The 22,433-nt window shown below is 37.1% G+C and overlaps 2 protein-coding genes across 8 annotated transcripts in view; one reads left to right on the top strand and one right to left on the bottom strand.

Annotated features, from left to right (window-relative positions):
• CENPP (centromere protein P) overlaps nucleotides 1–22,433 on the top strand; it is a 155,307-nt gene that overhangs the window by 93,608 nt on the left and 39,266 nt on the right. The gene's annotated exons all lie outside the window — the stretch shown is intronic.
• Nucleotides 388–21,884, bottom strand: ECM2 (extracellular matrix protein 2). Of its 5 annotated transcripts, XM_083488931.1 has the most exons (11): nucleotides 21,659–21,883; nucleotides 19,366–19,401; nucleotides 18,291–18,607; nucleotides 13,568–13,756; nucleotides 12,432–12,992; nucleotides 11,961–12,076; nucleotides 11,408–11,543; nucleotides 9,075–9,232; nucleotides 8,187–8,326; nucleotides 5,269–5,595; nucleotides 388–3,837 (listed from the first exon to the last, which is right to left on the bottom strand). In XM_083488931.1, exons 3-11 carry the CDS (start codon nucleotides 18,583–18,585, stop codon nucleotides 3,609–3,611), a joined length of 2,151 nt encoding a protein of 716 aa, XP_083345057.1. In that variant the 5' UTR covers nucleotides 18,586–18,607; nucleotides 19,366–19,401; nucleotides 21,659–21,883; the 3' UTR covers nucleotides 388–3,608. The 5 variants fall into 5 exon arrangements, with proteins under 5 accessions (XP_083345057.1, XP_083345058.1, XP_083345055.1 ...); XM_083488932.1 differs by lacking the exon at nucleotides 19,366–19,401 and having other exon boundaries at nucleotides 12,432–12,971; nucleotides 21,659–21,884; XM_083488929.1 differs by lacking the exon at nucleotides 19,366–19,401.

Below are 22,433 nucleotides of genomic sequence, written 5' to 3'. Positions count from 1 at the left end.
TCTGAGCTATACTTTCATCAGAATGGAGTGTTCTGTTTGCTTATGTTGAAAAGACAATATCCATAAAAGATGTGCAGTTGACATCTTCCCGATAATTGATTTGTTCTATTACAGTTACATTTCCATGCAGCCAAATTCCTTTTCCAGTCCAGTAATCTGGTTGCAAATACCTCCGATCATTACTAATATCCTAACTTTCCCTCAGTACTCGAGATTTTAGCATTATACACTCTAGTAACCCTCATCACCAGTTCCCTTTTAGTCCCCATTCATCCCAATTATTCAAGTTATTCCAGCTAGGCTGTGGTTCCAAATCTTCCCATTATCCAGCTGCTATTAGTACTGTACAGTGCTCAAGTAATTGTACTAACCAATATGAAGACAATATGTATTTTGAAAATACTTTATTATAGTATTGAAAACAGTTATAATTACTAATACTATAATTATTATAGTATTGAAAGCAGTTATAATTATTAATATTCCTTATATAGTATGAAAATGGCTATCAAACAATAGTACTTTCAAAGCTAAAAATACACGTTATCATTTGATTAGATTTTTTATGTTATTTATCTTACCAAAGATACATCTGTGTATATATGTGTGTGTATATATATGTGTGTCTGTGTGCATATATATATGCACATAATTGCAAGCACATGTATTATGCATGTTATTGGCCCATGAATATGCTACCCGCTCCATGCATGTTTCCTGGAAAACACATATGTTATATGTAATATTTGAGCAATTACAAAAAGACCAAAAATATATCACTTACCAAGGCACCTTTCCTTTTACTTTAGATCTGGGGTGAGGAGCCTGTTGTTTTCCAAATGTTGTTGAACTCCCATCAGCCCCAACTAGCATGGCGAATGGTCAGGAATGATGGGAGTTGCAGTCTAGCAACAACTGGAGAGCCACAGTTGTGATCTAATAATTCAGATTAGGGGTAAAAATATTTCTCAAGAGGATTACATATTAGCAGATATTGAGTCATATTTTTGACCACAAAGATGCTTAAAGGCACAAATAAGAGAGAGAAAAGGTCACAAATCTTATTGTATCTTAAGCAAGTATACAAAACATTTTATTTCCCACCTTTTACTTATCACATTGTCAGATTCCTGGGTCATGACCATTAGCTTACTTTTGGACTGGTGTGTTTGTCATGAAGTCTGGCAAAGTATCCATGTTGCATAATGGAGCAAGCAGGTAATGCAAAAAGCTAGCTGGCAGGGGGTAGTGTAAAATCAGAGTTCCTGCTCCTACACCTTGTTTTAATTTCCCTCAGTTCTTAGTGGCTCTTTGAATAGTGAGAGCATGTTATTGAAACAAAGGGATAGTGGCATGATATACATTTTGTGACCAGACTCTAGAGTCACCTCTTCCTTTCAGGGACAACAGCCATTCAGTTCATGATTGTGGAAGAAGCCTCCAAATTTAGAAAAAGCTGTTGTCTGTCAAAATCTTTTTAGAACATGTACACATGATGATTTCAGCAGCGGCTTCCGCAGCTGGAACTAAGAATGTTTACAGTGGAACAACTGTATCATCCTATGTCTGCTTTCCATGGTTTCAAGTTTTTATCTGGAATGTGAATTATTGGGGAAAGCCATCCAGCCGCTACATCTCTGGCATGTAATTCATTCTTGTCACCACCTCAATTAACACAGATTTGTTAGGAGGTGGATTTTCCAATTTATCTTGTTTTCATTGAACATACTTTGGATTGCCTCAGGCAACTATGAGTGCAGTCAAAAAAATTTTTTGTAGTACTTGTTCTATTTCTTTGAAATATTTGTTAGTGTTCACAGTTCCATGAAAGCTTTAATACTGCGATGTGAACTAGCATGGAATTACTTTCTGTGGGGAATTTTGCCTTTTAATTTGCAAGCAAAAACTGCATATCATTAGTGGATGACAAAGACGTCAGCTTGCATTGACCTTTGATGATAAATGCAAGTTGCATAGCTTTTGATTATGCCTCAAATAGCACACATCTGTATGAAGAAAGCTTCTCTATCCTCTGCTTCTTTATCACACCACATAATGGTCAGGATGCATCAAACAGTGAAGAGGGTGTAGCTCAGAGGTGTAGCTTAGCATATGCCATCTTCAGTTAAAAGTATCTCAGGTTGGAGAGCCTTTGCTAGTCTAAACAAGCAACACTAGGCTACACAGCGCAGTATAAGGCAGATTCATATGTTCATAAGCTAGAGTCACTTGTCAATTCTGTCCTTTTTAAGATCCTATCCATAAGCAACATGCCATTTCCTCATGGTATTTGATACCATTTTAAATCTGCAAAGTGTTGTACGGTTTCTAAGTTTGCTCTGAGCAAATCTACATTGTCTGCAAGTGGAGGTAATAGATGACAGTTGTACTATGAGAAGTGTGAATGGTAAGCAACTGTGATAGAGGCAACTCTGCCTATTATTTTGAAACCATTTTTATCCTGCTCCCAAGCAATCTGGTCTCAAGAGGAACTAGCGCAGACTGTGCCATTCCTTTGCTACAGTTTTTCTATGCTTGTATATTATGGAGCCACTGCTTTCCCTGCTTTGGAGCTTATTTGGAGCTTAGTGTACTTCTGCTTTGGAACATGTCCCTGTTTTCAAGCAGGTATTATTTTTGCATGAACTAAATGCCATCACATATTCTCCTAGAACAGAGGAAGCTGCCTTGTGCTGAATAAGTCCATGTAACTCAGTACTGTCTACATGGACTAGCAGCAGCTCTTCAGACATGGGACATGTCCAGCTCTACCAAAAGATGCTGGTGATTGAAACTGGGACCTTCTGCATCTGCAAAGCAGAAGTTCTCCCTTATTGTGGTATTATAGTAGACTATTGCTACGTTCTCAGGCACAGCTGTCACTGTATTAATGAAAGTCCCTCTCCCAGCTCTGGTTCATGCCTCCTTCACTCCTTAAAGGAATAGTCAGACTATACTTGCAACTACTCCCACCAAGACTTCCTTGCTCCTTGAGCTTTTCAGTAACGCGGCTTAGTGAGATGTGTTACTCAAATAATGTTGTGTGATGTATTGATTTGTATTACATTGTTTGTTTGTTTTAATTGCAGTTCCTATGAGCAACCTACGGCACAGGTTAGCATTAATGCCATGTATGAAGAGGCCCCAAATGTTCTACATTTGGTACTGTCTTAATTTATATGTGCATTTTACAGTATTTTCTTAATTTGAAATGCAATTCCAAACACACACACACACACAGCCCTCCCCTCTCTGTAGGGTTATGATTCATTGCATTGAAAATATTTATCAAGTCAACTTTTTGAGGAAAATCAGAAGGTCAATGAAGTTCAAGAATCTTTCTTGTACTCACTTATCACATTGGTATGCAATATTTATCTTACTAGAAGTGAAAAATAGGCTGCAAGTATAATATTTCTAGGCATGTACACGGCCAGCTTCCTGGAGATATTATACCTTACCCTACAATTATACCTTACCCTTCATTAATAATAAATAATACTGTTAAGTAATAGTGCTGAGGCACCTTTCATAATTTGTGCTTTGGTTTTCTTGCTTGTGGAGAACAAATATTCTAATTATAGTATTTACATGCAAAAACAGTTCTTTTATTTGCTCTTCTGAGGTTTCAGAATCACACTAGAATATGATCTGACACATGAAAAAGCATATGGTGAAAGTTCCCTTGTATTGATGTAATTATATTCAAGATGAAGGTGTTCTAATTGTGAATCTTCATAATCATGATTCTCTTCACTGTCATCATCTTCCTCCTCCTCCTCCTCCTCCTCTTCATTATCTGACCTACTCCTACAGATGCGCTCAGTAGGGACTGTTCTGTAAAACCATATATGAAATAGTTAAAGGAGATTAACTATTACATTTTGCTAGCAAATTTCCTTTTTATTTGCAGCTCATTTTCAAGATGGAAACTATTGAAAAAAGTGTGAAAAAAACACAGAGCTGTATCCAGAATTTTTCATTTTATGGGTCCCCAGATATTCTGGTTAGGCATATTATAAGCCACTATCAAGCATTTTGTCATTTGCACACATAGCACACACTACTAAAAACATGAACACAGTATGTACCTCTACAACATACATGTGTGTTTTCTGTTTGTGTACACATGTTTTGATGTCTAGTCACATTTAGAAACCTATGCAGCATTGCAGAAAATCCTCAGAACAGGAAATTTGGTTCACTCATTTAGAAAACTTGGTCAACCTTCACATTTGTTATTTCTTAATACTGGCCTAAAATTTAGACACTATTTTTATTCATGACAGTACCACATACTTCCTATCCTGCTTTTGAGGGTTAGACAGCCTCTTACTTTCTCGATACCAAATGTTGCTGATAAATGGGAATGCTGCTATCCTCATACCATGTTGCTTTTACATGCTCAGGCCATGTAAACCTGTTTGGAAATAAGGTGATATAAATCTAATTTCCTGTTTGGAAATAAGGTGATATAAATCTAATATATGCAGTTATTTATTCAATGATCTTCTATATTGTGGGCTTTGTGAAGAATGTATCTGAGCATTTCCTACTGCTGTTTGCCATCTTCATATGGAAAAGAAAATGAAAAAAGACTTAGTGGGAGCATACTATTTTCTTTCTGCTGTAGTCTGATGTTCAACCACTATAATTTTAAATGTCCTAAGTGCATGTCAGGCACCATCCTTGGATTGTTAAGGAAAGTTTGGTCTGAAGAATGTGGTATGCTTATTTACACTTCACTGTGGAATTTTCAGATGACTACTGCTCAACAATAACTAGTTAGAACAAAAGAAGAGCTTTGCTATATTTGATCAAAGGCCCATCTAGTTCAGCATTTGTTTCCCTCAGTGCCCATCCAGGGTAAACAGAGTAGGAAGGCAACATCCCTCCTCATGGCTTTTCCCCCAGCATCTGCAATTCAGAGCTATGCTGCATCTGAATGTGGATATTCAGTCTTGCCATCGGGGTTAATTGAGGTTCATAAAATCAGTCTTCCACAAAGTCATCTAGTAGGGGGCTTCAGAGTTTGAGGGACCATTGGTCTGGAAGTGAAACAGGACCACCTAAAATATGGCATCCCAATTATTGGGATCAGTATGACCTATTTAATCAACAATGTCTTGCACTAGTGGCCTCAAAGATTCAGTTAAAGAAGCAAGCAAGAATTCCATAAACCATGATTTGCTGTGTTTGAACATTTATAATAGAAAGCCAGTATAACATTATTGTATTTACAATTAAGATGTGTATTTATTTATTTACCTTATTTTGTTATTGTTGAGCCTCAGAAAATTTAAGGATCTCATTTCTGCAATTCCAAGTGGTACAGACTTCAGTTGGTTGTGATCTAAGAAGACTTCTCTTAGAGAGTGATATGCCCCATAGAATGACACAGGATCAATTCCCTCATCATCAAGTTTGTTAAATGAAAGGTACAGATATTCCAGCCCTGGCCTCATGTGTCCAAATACAAATCCTGGGATTCTGTCAATTTGGTTGCCTATAAGCACAAGGTGCACCAATGACTTTGGCAGATAGGAGGGAACATGATATATATTATTGTAAGAAAGATCAATAGATTCCAGGTTCCTAAAATAAAGTGAAAAGATATTAAAAAGTTAGAGCATAAAGTAAATAATTTTGTCTTCATACATAACATGCATTTTAAGAGTTCAGGAAGATTGGAAGCGCACAGTCTTATCTATTTTTCTGGAAACCATTTGGGGAATATTTGTACCACATGTTGTTTGGCTCTAAAACTCCAACTCCCGTCGTTTCTAGTTTGCAGGACGAGTGGTCAGGGATGCTTGGAGTTGTCGTCTAACCACATCTGGGGACCCAAGGTTAAGAAAGGCTGCTTTAACCACTTACACCACACTGGCAGTACTTCTTTCTATCTTCCTAACCATCCATGGGCATTTTTACATGTACAAGGCAGGGATGGGCTGCCATCCTGCTTTCTAGCCATAAAGAGTTAGCAGGCTATAAGGAGAAATGGTGAATTATTTGGGTTGCCTGAGAGCAGCTCTTCTTTGTCATAGCAACTGGTAGTTTTCAGCCTGCAGTACATTCTACTCTGCACTAATTAATAAAAGGGCAGGACTGTAAAAAGTCAAAGGGCATATCTCAGCTCTCCACAACAAATTCACACTAAGAGAACTTTTTCCCTACCACCTACTCTTTTCCCATAGCTATTGTCCAAACATGTTTACATAACTGTCACTGTCCAGGATCTGACAGATTGCTCAAGTCTGTATAAGAAAAAGAATAATAACTATAGTCACATTCATAGGCCAAACCTTCTATTTAATTTTCCTCTCTTCCATTAGTTCAGGACATCTGTGCTAAAGTACTCTTTTGGAGTTAAAACCACTCTCAGTTATCTCATTAGTCAAGTTTTTTTAAATACAATTTGTAATACTTGACACATCAGAAATCTCAAGTGTTCAAATGCATTTCCCTTTGAATGAAGAAACAATATATATTATTCCTAGGATGATAGCATTATCTATCTCCATCCAGAGTCCTGGTTTGTGTACTTTGGATTGAAATGTTTTAATTGGTCAGTAGTTTTATTGTTGGGTTGTATGAATCTATGTTGTATATGATCAGAGGCATTTCTGCACAAAAAGTAAAAAGTAGTAGTAGTAGTAGTAGTAGTAGTAATAATAATAATAATAATAATAATAATAATAATAATAATTTATTTATACCCTGCCCATCTGGCTGGGTTTCTCCAGCCACTCTGGGCGGCTTCCAACAAAATATTAAAATACAATAGTCTATTAAACTTTAAAAGCTTCCCTAAACAGGGCTGCCCTTCAGATGTCTTTCAAAAGTCTGGTAGTTGTTTTTCTCATTGACATCTGGTGGGAGGGCGTTCCACAGGGTGGGTGCCGCTACCAAGAAGGCCCTCTGTCTGGTTCCCAGTAACTTGGCTTCTCGCAGCAAGGGAACCGCCAGAAGGCCCTCAGCACAGGACCTCAGTGTCCAGGCAGAATGATGGGTGTGGAGACGCTCCTTCAGGTATACTGGACCGAGGTCGCTTATTTATTTATTTATTTATTTATAAATAAATAAATAAATGCTACCTGTATGCTCTCTTCCTGCCCATCTTAACTGTACCCATAGTTCCTTATTTTTCTATTTTAAAAGGTAACACATTAGCATAATGTTTACTTAATAGCCACATCCTTTAATTGGACATTTTCCTCCAGACATCGGGATTCTACTATCTACTGAGATAGATTGGTAGAATGTAACCTGTTTACAATGAATAACTATCTCATTAACACCAAGAATAAAAAAAACACAAGAGTTCCTTTCTTCAGAGGAAGATGCTTCCGGTGTTTATAATTTTGCTTTAAGTAAACTAGACACCTGCGTGGTATATGTTGTCAAAATCCAAAAATAAGCTCGCCTGGGGAATATGGAATAGTTTGATATATTTTTAAGGTGACAGTTTTCTGGGTCAGAGGTCTACAAATTCATTTGCCATGTTGCTGTCATGATCATTGTTGGCCCTCTCCACTCCTCAGTAGTTCACTAAGGGCAGAGCAATCTGGAGAGAAAGGGTCTGGAAATAAAATTGTCCTGAAGATAGAACAGTGTAAGGGACTTGTTCTGTTCTCCAGAAATTCTGTGCAAAATCAAGCAAGAGCCAGCACAGCCCCCAAATCCATTGGCATGCACAGAAGACTCACTGGGACAGGAGAAAGGATTTTCTCTCACTTTGGATGTTTAGAAGGAAATACACAAAGTCCTTACATCATGTTGTCGTTTGTGAAGTTAGTTATATCCCACATCACATCAAGTAATTGAGAAATGTATTTTCACTGAAGCCATCTTCCTACAAAGCTCTGTGCAAAGTGATGAAAAATACCCTAGTACCCCGTATTGTGCTAGTAGACTGCGGGTGGGACATTGGAGTTAGTTTCAAATTGCCCTGAGCTTTCTACAGGAAGCAGAAGCAGCACTGCTCTGCCTTCTCCAAAAGGAAGCACGGTAAGAAGACCACACTCTTCTCTCCCAAGTTCTCTTTGTATACCAACAAATAGTTGGTTAATAAGCCAAGAAAAACATTTGTGGAACCTCCATCTTCTATGTAGTACAACTTCTTTATTCTATACTTTAATTAATTAAATGTTGTGATTGGAAAATAACACAAAGTTTACACTTACTCATGATTGATCCATGCCAAAGGAGCTATTCTGCTTTCTTCTAATTTGTTGTGCCTCAGAACAATTGTGTTTATATTTCTGGTATGATTAAAGCAAACTTCTGTAATTTCTTCAATTTGGTTATTATCGAGATATAATTCCTATTTAGAATGCATGGTAAAAGAAGGAAATATGTGAAAAGTGTATTGTATAATACATTAAAGTGGTTATTTTAAAATGTAGAATATGTGGTGTAAAGCTGCTTTACTTATTTTCCAAAAGTGGCAACAAAGTTGTTCCTTGTTTCCAGACAAAGTTAGTTAAGAGGCATTAGTTCCAAATGAAAGGGGGAGAAGCCCAAGTTCCCCCTTCATATGTTGCACGGGTTGTGTGATTGAGTACTGCATCTGTTTTCCCCATGTCCCTAAACCTGCCCTTGGACTGCAATCCTGACTCATTGCTTTTGAAATTATTGGCAAATACCAATGAGTAAGCTTGCCCAAGATCAAAGCTTAAGGTTGCCTCCAATCTCACAGTATTTTGTGCCATGGGGGGATGGGGGATATGAGATTCTTGCACATGCCAGGAAATTTAAAGTTCTCTGTTGCTCTGGTGCAACAAATTCACTTTTAAAAAATGAGGTTTTGCTATTAGGAAAGTGATGGAAAATGCATTTTAAAAGTATGGAACAAACAAGTGATTAGCAGGACAACATATTAATGCCACACAAAGCATATCAGGATGAATGTTGATTGTCATATACCTGCCTCACAAACAAATCAGAAGGAATGCTAAACCTAAGCTCTACAGTAAGCCTTGTGCAAGCAAATCAGGATAGGTCACCTAGAGGAGCCCTGACTATTATGGAAAAGGAAACAGATCATCTTTTTTATTTTAAAAAAACCTTACCTCAATAGAATTGGGAAGGCGCTGCGGAATGGTCCTAAATTTATTCCGTCCAAGGCGCAAATAAGACAGGCTCTTCAAAGGTTGAAAGGCTAGTGGACTAACATTAGCTTCGTTGAGTTTATTGCCTTCTAATTCCAGTGTCACCAACTTTTCTAAACCTTTAGAAAATAAAGCAATCATGATGAAATGTTTGTGCTCATCCAGTAAGATTCAGGGCAAAAAAAGAATCTGCATATTGGTATTTCATATTCTAACCAATTTCTCTCCTCATTGACCTATGCCTCCAGAATATCAGAGAGAAATTTTAATCCTAATGTTATTTAATAATAGCAGGAGAACTTCATGTTTATTTGAATACACTTTATAATTCTCCACACTTGTTTGTTGGTTCACTAAGACACAACTATGATTATAGTAAATTTACCGTATTTTTTGCACCATAACACTCACTTTTTTCCTCCTAAAAAGTAAGGGGAAATGTCTGTGCGTGTTATGGAGGGAATGCCTACGGGTGGCATGCCTACGGATTTTCCTCCTCTAAAAACTATGTGCATGTTATGGTCGGGTGCGTGTTATAGAGCAAAAAATACAGTAAATAAATTAGGAATAAATATAATACACGAGAATTATAGAATACACTAATTTTTTATTCTAGTTTTCAAGTAGAAACCACATGCATTGAAAATATAACTGTGCCTTGTTCTGAGTCTTATAAGCAAACTTATTTTTTACCCTTTGTGCTATGATTCAAGTAAAAGTTCCTGTCCTTCCTAAGGAGGATCTCTCATCCTCTTCTCCCATTTCTATCTCCTGTTGTGAGAAACAGGGGAGCCTCAGGTCTTCCCAGATCTTCTGCAGTCCTTCTTGGGCCAGGGGAGGTTCATCCTATAGCAGCACCTTAGGGTGCCCCCAAGAAGGTACTTAATTTCACAAAGGTGGCATCTGGATATTGCAAATGAGTCATTGGCAACAGACTTTTAAAACTAACCAGATTCTCTGTTATCAGCAACTAATGCCTTAGAAGATATTTGGTCTTAAAAAAGAAGATATGTATTTTGAACAATTTTTAAGTAGCAAAATGAACATAATGTGTATTATTTTGCATTCCAAGCTATAAACAACTTTTGAGTGAAATAATGTTCTGTTCATACTGCTTTTCAGCATTAAGAGCTAGATCAGTTCACATTCTGAACCGGGTAATTTACGTGTTTTAGCCACACCAGTACACAATTTCTTTTTGTAAACTTTGTTTTGAGGTTTTTCTTACAATCAGCAGTATATATTTTATGAAATAAATAAATAATGTATTGACTTCCAGTATTTTTAGACTGACTTTCAGGAAAAGCCATCCTAAGGCAGCTTACATACATTTCTGTAAAGATAAACGGACCCCTGACTGTTAGGTCCAGTCGAGGAACGACTGGAGCCAGCGAACAGCTTCCGGGTCATGTGGTCAGCATGACTAAGCCGCTTCTGGCAAAAAAGAGCAGCACACGGAAACACCATTTACCTTCTCATCAGAGCGGTACCTATTTATCAACTTGCACTTTGACGTGCTTTCAAACTGCTAGGTTGGCAGGAGCAGGGACCAAGCAATGGGAGCTCACCCTGTCGTGGGGATTTGAACCGCTGACCTTCCTGATCGGCAAGCCCTAGGCTCTGTGGTTTAGACCACAGCGCCACCTGCGTTCTATAGAGTAGGTGGAATTAAAAAGAGTATGTAACCTAGTATCTCTCCTCTAGGCAGATTACTGGGTAAAAATCAAGGCTACAGCTACATTCTTATGCATCTGAGTAGAGGGCGGTTGTCCCTCTTGTAAAGCGTGTGGCTAAGTACTGGAAAAACAACTTTGTGCACAATCAGATCTGTCAGTGTGATATAACAAAGAGTGCAGTTCCCGTGTTTAAAAATATATGTACATGATCCATTCCAAGTGTCTCTGGGAATTGTTGTTATATATTTTATTTCTATACCGCTTTATATTTTAAAGAAAAATATGCATTCTTCGAGACATAAAACTTGCTGACAGCAGTTCTAATGATGGCTGTTTCTGTAGAAGATTTGGCAAATGCACAACCATTATGCACAACCATTATCAATTTGCATATAATTTGTCACTTAGGAGCTGTCGCCAAGTACAAAAATGTCTATGCAATTGTAGTGTTAAAATGTATTCTTATTCATAGTTACTAAACGAAAAAAATGTAGGATGCATTTTTAAATAATATGGAAGTTGTTGTTCCACCTACTTTTGTTCCACCTACTTTTGTTCTTGTCATGAATTTGTAAGCTTTTATTACCTTAGTCATCTGCATTCATAGTTACAATATACCTTCAAAGCTGTATTCATCAATTGCATGTAGTTGGTTTTCGTTTATTTTAAGTTCTTCTAAAGTTGATGGCAAACCAATCGGAATATGTACTAGTGCATTTCCATCCAAATATAAACGTTGCAAATTCTTCAATATCTGTGTTGGGGAAGATACAAATTGAGAAATCAAATTAACTTTGATTTTTAAGCTTTAAATTTTTTTTCTAGCACTGTTTGCTTTAGGTTCATGTGTGCTTTATGAATATTACTGTATGTGGCCTGCGTTGGCTACACTAGCACATGGGGAATTTAAAATTAAATTGAAGCCACTAATTTTCATCTCTCTAACCTGTGGAAGTAGTAATTCTCACAAAATATCCCCAGATCTCACTTTGTTCTGTCAATGATTTCATTATTGATTGCAATTGTGAAGAGTTACAGAGTATTCATTAATGTACTCTCATGGATTCTTTGACAAACATATTCAGCAAAACAGCCATTTCTATACATTGACACACACACACACACACACACACACACACACACAGAATTAAAAAACCCTAGATTTTCTTACTTTAAATGCCCGTGGACCTATGCCAGATGATGTGATATTATTTCTACGAAGATCAATCCTTTCCAAATTGGGAATCCCATTAAAAGCTTCATCTGGGATGGAAGTTATAGTATTACCTAGGAAAAGGAAAGGTGTGTGATAGCAATAGGAATTTTAAGACTCACTTCCATTTCTTAATCATTTTCCATTTCCCTTATGGTTTTATCACACAGATGCTTAGTACCATATTTAGTGTCAAGTAAACATTACGATGTCTCCATATTGCTTCTTCATAAACCAACAAAGCAAGGATTTTGATATAGCCAAGCAATGAATATTAAAACTTACATCACATTGTCCCTTCCCTCCTCCAATTTTTACAATGAGAACATTGGACGTTAGTTGTCTGGTGCAAACAGAAATAGTAGAGCTAACATTAATGTGGGATGCATTTGAAAATTATTATAATAAACAGGTCAGTTTTTTCCTTACCTACAAGCTCTATGCTTGTAAGCTCTGCATCCATGATTGGTGGTATTTGTTTGAGTTTGGCATTAACACAGCTGATTGTGTTGTCCAGGATGGAGCATCCGGTTGGCAAAGCAGGCACTTCAGTAGAAGGCTCAGGAATTGGGAAACGAGGCGGCATTCTGAATACATCACCACGCAAAACATCTTCCTCCTCTTTTTCTTCTTCCTCACTTCCTTCAGGTTGTTCACTTTCTTCTTCATTTTCTTCTTCCTCTTTCTTGAGTCCTTTTTCTATTCTTAACTCTTCTTCTTCATATTCTCTTCTCCTTTCTTCTGCTGCTCTCATCTTCTCATCTTCCCTTTGATCCTTTGTGTGTCCATGTTTTTCCTTCTGTTCATGGCTTTTTCTTCTTTGCTGGGTCTCTTTATCTTTTATAGTAATTTCTTTCTTTTCAAGTTGTTTTTCCTTCTTTTTAGCATTTTGATCTTGTAGGTTGTACAAGACTGGATCAGTATGGTCATTGGGCTCTAGATTATCACCAGAAAATTCAGATGTGTCACCTAGTGAAATAGTACTTAGCTCTGAATGCAAGGAGGTCATGGTGTTGAAAGTGGACAGTTGATACCAATATAAAGAAAAATGATAACACAGTTTTTAGTAGCAAGCATTAATATATATGTGCTTGAAGAGAATAATTATTCTATTATAGTGAAGAATATTAGTAAAATGCAGTATTGTGCATAAAATCCCTAAGATAAGAAAATTACAGTGGTTTTGCTGGTGCGTTTTTTGTATGTTTACGCACATACATATATACAGACTGAGTTAAGGTGTCTGATAATTTTACCTAAACACTTTTTAGTTCTTTGTCTTGAAATCCTATCTTAAATCTTTGAACTAGTTGTTAGCTTATGACATTAATATTGAAGTTTTAAACAAGATTTATTAATTTTTTACAAAATCTTATCCCCAGTGGAAATGCCTGTGTACATACAGCCTACCATAATCAATGCAAATACTAAAAGGTTAATGAATAATTCCTAATTTCATTGCCTTTTAGCAGTTGCACATATTCAAAGGATTACATTACTTACACTAAATTGTATCCTGTATATACTGTGTGTCTGAAGTATGCAAAAAAATCAATATACTGTACCAATATCCATACACACTGGGCAACACTCTCCTTCAGGTATCTTGGTATTGTGACACGTCAGAGGATGGCACAAGGTTTCATCACACAACACCTTTCCTTTTGAGCAGAGGCACGTAACACAGGGTTTAGGAGACCACACAGACTTATCATACATAATCATCCCATTTGCAAAACATTTATTTTCTTTTCCTGATAAATGGAAAACAAAAGCAAGTTTTAAAATTGGTATAAAATGTATTGGTAAATTAAAACATTTGGTGGGTTGGATTTCCAGATAACCAACTTAATACAAATCTCTGTGGGGGCTCTAGTGTATGCATGAGCAAAGACTCCCCAGCCAAATCAATGTTGAAAACAACTGTGCATGGACAAGAAGGATGCTACACACCATCCTTGGTATGTATCCAACATGGGAGATACAGCGTAATGTCAGACTAGGTCTCGGGGAGACCCATCATCAAATCCCCACTTAGCCATGAAGCTCACTGGATACCCTCAAGCTGGATAACCTCAAGCGAACCACTATTTCTTGCCCTAGCACACAACATAGGGTTTTTACAAGAGTAAATGTTTATGTGTAAAGTACCATGTAAACTGCATCCAGCTCTTAGAAGAAGGACTATTATAAATTAAAGAACGAAATAATAAAGAACTGGATGATGTAACTGAGGGATCATGTTCTGTCTTGGGAGAGCCATGTAAATTATACTTTTTTTGCTAATATCTTTAATATAGAAATGTTTTTAATTTAGATATCGTTGACAAAAAGATTGTGTCATTGTAGCCACCTGTCTATCCTGGTGGTTTGATTTACCAAACATGAATTGCATTATTTTATATCAAAATAAGTTCTATTTAACATTGTAAGGAGGTTTGTTATCACATAGATAGTATCTCTAAATCTATAACCCTACCCTCTACAGTTAATTGGTCTTATTACATTATTGAGATTTACATGTAGGCTTAGTTTTTGATCACCTAAATTTTAAATTAGTGTAAATGTTTGTCTGAGTATACTCTGCTACAGAAATAGACTTACTTGGCCTTCTACACTGCCTGTTAACCTCTGTTGATCAACAATCCAAGTCCTTAGTCTAAAAAAGCTAGCTAAACTCAAGAGAGGTCCACAATATGCCAACAGAAATTAGCAACTCTATCCACCAAATAGTAAATGAAAAGTTTTATTTCAGCAAGCTTTTGCAGAATTTCATTTTTCTGCTTCTTTAATACGTCTAGTGTTTAGATTGTTTTTACTGATACTACTGTGTGTTTTTTCTTGTTTATTTGGTATAGTTTGCAATCCTGGTAGCTTGGGCTTCAGGTACTACAGTAGAAAGCATTTTACAGGAGCATAATCAGTTTTGCCATTCAAAACAGGGTGGGTAGTGGTCATTCCTAAAAATCTAAGAGGAAATGCACTACTTTCCAAGCACCTCATCCAACAGTTGAGAAATACAAGATTAGGACTTAATTTCATATGATAATAGTTGACAACCCTAACAAAGCTTGCTTGGTTGTTTTCATATATCAGACATGTGTCTCAGAAGTTACTTGCTACCTTACGGTACACCTACTTTGTCCAGTATAGAGCTGGAGTTATTAATCAGTTGTTCTCCAGCTGTTGTGGGTCTCCAATTCCCTAGCATGGCCTAGCATGTGCTAGGGAGTTGGAGTGTTTCCGGCCTCTGCAGCCACAGCAAGCACTGTGATTCTCCAGCAGTTTGACTTCACCCCCAGAGGCACACTCCATTGTCTCTTGAGACAGGCGGATGCCAACAATCAGGAGATTCATAGTCTAGCAACATATGAAAGACCAAAGGTTAGCCACTATGGTTTAATTATAGTTAAGGATCAGGTACCAGCCCTTACATGCAAGACCTCCTTATCGCCATCAGACAGAAGTAGGAAAGCTACTTACAGGGGTCACTGACGGTTTTCAGAGTGCAGTGTTAAGGCTTGCTAATTGCTAAGCCACCATCAATTCTGATTGTAGGACTAGGCTAGGAAGAGGGGTAATGGAACAGAGAGTATCGCTAGTTCAATTGAAAAAGCTTGCTTGTAGTCTACACACTACATATATATTATTAAAATATGAATCATGAAAAGAAAACACAAAAGAAGATTTTAAGAAAGAAAGATGTGGAGTTCTGCTAAAGCCAGTGATGCTTATGATCTTTCTTAAAAACAATAATATGGACATAAGATTGATTATAGGATCTGTTGTTGAATAGGCTTCTTTCCAAATCTGACCTTAACTTGTATTCTAAATACTAGACTAGAAAAATACCTTGTGGTTTAAATCATTGGCAGATATATCAATGCCTTCAACCTTTGGAAATATGGTACAGATCCAATATTCCAGCTAAAATGTCTAGTGGTTTTAGCTCAGCTTTTGGGTAAAATTCCAGTTTTAAAAAGACAAGAATCAATGGGGAAAGGAGGAAACCACATATTACTTCAGCTGATGATTTCTGACAGGAAGATTTGAAATAGTTAATGAAATGCTTGGTACATCTATTGCCAGTTGTGTTTAATGTTTAAAAAATGCCTCAAAATGAACAGTTTTCAATCAACAATGTATATTATAAATGGGACGTGATAGTTCTCTATCATTTCTGATCAGATTTTTTTTATCATAGCCATTTCTATTGAAGTTGACATTATTTGTCCAACACAATGTTTAGCATGCCTTAGAAGGAAGGGTAAATATATGTTCGAAGATGATCCCGTTTCATATGCAACAGTAATACAATTCTCTAAAGTAGCCAAATGCCGTTTGGGGCAAGAGGAGTTTTCTCAACCAGTTGCATGGTTAGAATTATGTAAAATGGTCGATTTTCAGCCAAGCTGGCACCTTAGTGACCACAATGTAGTAGATGTATTCGCATTGTCATATACTGCTAAGTTTGCAGTAACTTCTTGATAAATTGCAATGCATATATGTCATTCTGAACATTTTTAACTAGTGTTATATAAACTAGTTGCATTAAAAAGCAGGGTATGGGGTTACTAATAGGAGGAGTTGAGAGCATATGTATGTTTCTGTTTTCACTTTTATATTCAAGTTTCCAATTTAAACTCCCCATTTGTGGATTCTCTTATTATTGGTGAAACACATATTTATTTTATATTTTTACTCACCCTTTCCCATATAGATTGGTAGGATAGTTTGTTTCTATCACAAACATTTCAGTTTTGAAAAATGTTATTTAATACATTACCATGCAAAGAGTGTTATTCTTCACATTGTTTCTTTGTGAGAAATTATACCTTTCACTATATAGGAGGAACTTTAGCTGAGAAAAGCATCACTGCATTCTGAAGGATACTCTGGGAGTTTATAATTGAATTGCAGTAAGGGGGCAAGAGCATTCTGGATGATAGAACATGTGGAATGCATTTCTTCAGCAGTTCATTGCTGGGCCATGATTCATACCTGCTGAGACTGTGAGAAATGATCAAACTCCCCCTTCCCCCTTTTTGGACCATTGCTTCATATTTATCTCTGCTGTATAATGCATACATATTTATAAGGTTGGTTTCTTGTCATTGTTTATGAGTCACAGATGGTTTTTGGATCATGCACAGTTTGCCCATTTATTGGTAGTAGAAATGTTAACTGGAGAACTGTCCAATTGCTGGATTAGATTCAATACTTCAACAATGAAGAGTTGAAACTATGTGCTGAAGCTGACTTAGTGAATAGTTCACTCAATTCCATGTGTTTTGCTAGCAAGGTTATGAGAATATGAAGCAGAATACTTTGCCTGTTTCTTGGATTATTGTTTTAAAGAAGGAGTAAAAGACAAAAGGAAAAAAATGAATAATTTGGAACTGATTTTTATTTACTATCTATTGAGAAAAGCAGTATTTTGAAAGCATATCTTGTTCTTTGGCATTGGTGTTGTAATAACAAAAGCTTAGGCAACATATAAATCTTTCGTTTGAATTGTGTTTTTGTATTAGTTTAATTTATTGTTTCTAATTGTGAGCTGCCTTGAAATGTGTTTGTATGAACAGTGCTATAAAATTAATTGAAGAGAACCCAGTCTTGAGAAATTAGTGTGCTTAGTTGTAAAAGGTAAAAAGGTAAAGGACCCCTGGACAGTTAGGTCCAGTCAAAGGCAACTATGGAGTGCAGTGCTCATCTCGCTTCAGGCCGAGGGAGCCATCGTTTGCCCACAAGCAGTATTCTGGGTCATGTGGCCAGCATGACTAAACCGCTACTGGCACATGGAGGACCGTAATGAGTGACAGATCGCACGGAAATGCCATTTAGTTTCCCGCCATAGTGGTAACTATTTATCTACTTGCACTGGTATGCTTTTGAACTGCTAGGTTGGCAGAAGCTGGGACAGAGCAACGGGAGCTCACCCCATTGCACAGATTCAAACTGCCAACCTTCCAATTGGCAAGCCCAAGAGGCCTAGTGGTTCAGACCACAGTGCCACTCATGTCCCTCTTGCTTAGTTGTAGAAGTGCATTGCACAGGGTGCTCAGCTTCTGTAAATTCTCTACAGCAGGCAAAGTACATACATGGTTTGCAGAATTCTGGGAAGCAATTGATATGTTTAGTAAATATATATAGGTGGATAATAGTACAAAACTTTGCATTTCTACTCAGAAATAAGTCATTTTTAGTTCAAATACACGTATATAAGTGAGCGAGTATAGGCTTGGCATTTTAGTTAGGATAATAAAAAAGTAAATATTCTCTGCTTACCTGGTAAAATATTGTAACTGGATTCTTGTCCACCCTGACCAATCAGAGAGTCAAATACTTCAGTGACATCACCATCAATATTAATAAGTGGAATGCTTGGTATTGGAGTAATAAAGACTGGGGATTTGATTTCTTGTTGCTTGTTTAGTCTACGATTTCCTGAGGAGCTATTTCTTAACCCTCTATAGCGCATTCTCCTCCTTGCTCTCCTACGTATTACATTGCGTTCATTCTGAACAACAGCAATGCATAGAGAAACAAGCAGAATGTAACAGAATAGTGCTGCTTTTTGCATTTTCTCCTTCTAGTGTTGTATCCTACAGAAAACACAAAAAAGGAGTTTTCAATATTAATGGAACTGTAGGATATAGTACTGTAGAAAATGGTAAGAGTTCTCTGAAGTGGATTATGTTTGTACCCAGCTGTTGCAGTGATTATTAATGCCCACTATTTTTTGACCAGCTTTCTATAGTTTAAATTGGGCAGTGAGGTGTGTGACCAAGTGCCAAGGATTTGTTCTAGCCTAAAATATCTGAAGATGTGGGATGGAGCATTGATACATTATTTTCATGATTCTCTATTGCCAGGATTCTCAAGAGGCTATTTGTTGCTTGTCAGTGTAGGACATACTATTTGGCATGTATCCAACTAAATCACACTCAGGGTAGGCTCGTGGAAATCTGTGGGTTATATCCAATGTTATTCATACTCACAGCAGACTCACTGAAATTGATGGTGGTGATGCCTCCACTACAGTTCTGCCTGGGACCTTGTTCATACCAGGAAAGGCCTTAGAACAGATAGTCAGTCAGTCTGTGAGGAGCTGGAAAAGGGTACTGTGTTTGCTAAAAGCAAGCATGGGCTTCTCAAAAACAAATCATGCCAGACTAATTTTCTTTCTTTTTTTTCTTTTTTGATAGAGTTACAAGCTTGGTGAATCAGGGAAATGCCATGTCTGTAATGTATCTTGATTTCAGTAAGGCTTTTGACAAAGTCCCCTATGATATTCTTGCAGAGAAACTGGTAAAATTTGACAAGGTGCTAGGCAAGGGGGATTTGTAGCTGGTTTACTCACAACCCAAAGAGTGTTCACCAATGGTTCCTCGTCATCCTGGAAAAAAGTGACAAGTGGTGAACCTCAGGATTCTGTCCTGGACCTGATGTTGATCAACATCTTTATAAATGACTTTGATGAAGTAATTGAGAGGATGCTTATCAAATTTGCATATGTCACCAAACTGGGAAGGGTAGCTAATACAGTGGTACCTCGGGTTACAAGCGCTTTGGGTTACAAATGCTTCAGGTTACAGTCTCTGCTAACCCGGAAGTAGTACCTCGGGTTAAGAACTTTACCTCAGGATGAGAACAGAAATCGTGCAGTGGAGGCGCAGCAGCAGCGGGAGGACCCATTAGCTAAAGTGGTACCTCAGGTTAAGAACATTTTCACGAATTAAGTTCTTAACCAGAGGTACCACTGTACCTCAGAAATTATAATCAGGATTCAATGTGACCTTAACAGACTGGAAAACTAAGCCACAACTTATAAAATAAATTTAAATAGGGACAAATGTAAAGTTGTACACTTAGGCAGAAATAATCAGATGCACAAATATAGGATTTGTCCATGATGACGAGGAACCATTAATGAGTACTCTTTGGGTTCGGTCAGTCAACCTGCTATAAATCCACCTATCCGTTACCTCGTTCAACCCACATTTTACCAGCTTCCTTTAGCTGTGATTCCTGCATTGCAGGGGGTTGCACTAGATAACCCCTGGGGGCCCTCCCAAATCTACAATTCTATAATTCATCCATCTTCACATCATATAATGTAGTGACTGTCTGTGTAGTAGAAATCTTTATGCTTACAGCCCTAACAATATGAATTCAGGTAGTTTGTGTAATGTGTAGCAACTAACCATCTTGCTTTTTTATATCTCTGTGCTTGCTCTTCAATCCACAAAAGCATTTTTGAAATAAATACAGTGGTACCTTAGGTTACATACACGTCAAGTTACATACGCTTCAGGTTACAGACTCTGCTAACCCAGAAATAGTGCTTCAGGTTAAGTACTTTGCTTCAGGATAAGAACAGAAATCGTGCTCTGGCGGCGCGGCAGCAGCAGGAGTCCCCATTAGCTAAAGTGGTGCTTCAGGTTAAGTACAGTTTCAGGTTAAGTACAGACCTCCAGAACGAATTAAGTACTTAACCTGAGGTACCACTGTATTTTATATTCATTTATATTGAGATTGGTTGGTTCTTGCTAATTCCTATGGGCATGGAAGGTAGTTTGGGCATTTCTAATGTAATTGTTTCTATTGAGTAACTCCTGGGTTCTGCAACTGAATGCTGTAAAGATCCCCAAACTGATACCTCTGTGAACATGTATTCACATATATGTGCATATAGACACGAGCAGATTTGATAACATGCCAACTATCCTTACATAAAATCTGTAAGAAGGCAATAGCTATTCTTCATTGTGCTGGGTGTGTTTTATGGGGATGAACATGTGATCAGCTGAATCAGACTTTGCTTCCTGCCTAGCAGTAGGGAATGGAGTGCGCAACAGTGACTGGGAGCATGTTACGCACAGGAATTTTTTGAAGTTCCTGCATTGCAGGGGGTTGGACTAAATGACTCTGGGGATTCCTTCCAACTCTACAATTCCATGATTCTATTATTTGTTCCCTCTCATATCACATTCAAGAAGTAACTTCTGATTTGGCCAGCATTGCACAAATGCATCCTTCACAATGTCACTGAATGCTGAGAAAAATATACTTTCCCAGGTACCATAATATTGCATTATGAATGCTGGTCATTCTTTATAGTTAGTACATTTTTGTCAGCAAGGCAGTGGAAATGGTTAATTTCTTCAACTGATCTTCATTAAAGGTACTTAGACTCTAAGCTAAATTGCATAAACATTACATTTGATATTCCAATGAACTACTGTTCAAACAGTAAAAGTAGGACTTTTACGCAATATATCTAGGAACAAGGAGTTGATAGTTATACAACACAGTTATTAATTATCATGTCATATTTTCACAGCTGTGAATTTAGCTACATAGCAATTAAAACATTGCCAACCAACACTACTATTATTCATAAAAATGGATAAACAGTACTCCACATTGCATTTTCTTTTGCTATATAACTCTGTTATTGGTGGCATTCATGCTTATTAAAATTAATGATACTAAATACATAGTACTTTCTGCAAATATATTTGACATTTGTTCTATCATATGCAAGTACATCATACGTTAAACCTCAAATTGTTAAGCAAACTTTTACATATATTTCACATGAATCTACCAATCTTGAAGCAATAATTTAAAATGTAAATGCAATATATTACCTGGTAATCTAATCTAACAGTAGATTCTGCTTGCTGTTATTTAATCTCCAGCTGCAAAAGAAAGAAACTTCGGCTGCCTTTAAAATAAAGAAAGCAACAGTAGAATTATGTTGAAACATGTAAGATGACTCCTTAGGGTCTGAAATAGTTCCTTTCCCTGGGGACAAGGCACTGCTCTGCCCTGTGTGCAAAGATTCTGCTAATACAGCTATTGAGAATTGTGCAAACTTCACTTAGAGAAAATGAAAAGCAGCACAATACTTTAGGTCCTTAGGCTGACAAGGCACAGCTGGAAACTTTCCTTTAACAATATGCTTACATAAGGAAAAGAAAACAGGACTATTTTCAAACTTGATAATCATTTGCAGGTATTTTAATCCTGATTTATAAACATTTTAGTATTAGTTCATTGTAGGTTTATAAATTTTACAGGTTACATACATATCATAAATTTTCAGTAGAAGCACCCCAAGAACTCATTATTTCCTTACGTAATGACCAAGTTTCTCTGCTAACACTGTATCTCATTTTCCCCTCTGTGCTGCAGGCTTTATTCAGAATACAAATTCTGCTTTGTTTGAAGTAATAGATTTAGTCACAACAGAAATCTTTGCACTTTGAAAACAGAGTAACTGAAGCATTTCTTCTTGCCTTGCCATTAAAGAGTAACTAGGTCCTGAAATATGACACTTGCACATAGCTCTGTAGAAACTACAGTGGATTTTTAACCAAAAAAGGAAAGTATACATTACTCACAAGTTCTCTTTGTGCCAAA

Source organism: Podarcis liolepis (genome assembly GCF_965112155.1).
Source record: "Podarcis liolepis genome assembly, chromosome: 2".
NCBI lineage: Eukaryota > Metazoa > Chordata > Lepidosauria > Squamata > Lacertidae > Podarcis > Podarcis liolepis.
Note: the sequence above shows the minus strand (reverse complement) of the source record. Positions and strands in the feature narration are given on the sequence as shown.

Excerpts from the sequence above, each read along its gene's own strand:
- ECM2 (XM_083488931.1), bottom strand. The coding sequence starts at position 18,585 with ATGCAAAAAGCAGCACTATTCTGTTACATTCTGCTTGTTTCTCTATGC. Across the intron at positions 13,757-18,290 it reads CAGTTACAATATTTTACCAG|GAAAAGAAAATAAATGTTTT; the intron begins GTAAGCAGAGAA and ends TCCATTTATCAG. Across the intron at positions 11,544-11,960 it reads TAGGTCCACGGGCATTTAAA|ATATTGAAGAATTTGCAACG; the intron begins GTAAGAAAATCT and ends TCCCCAACACAG.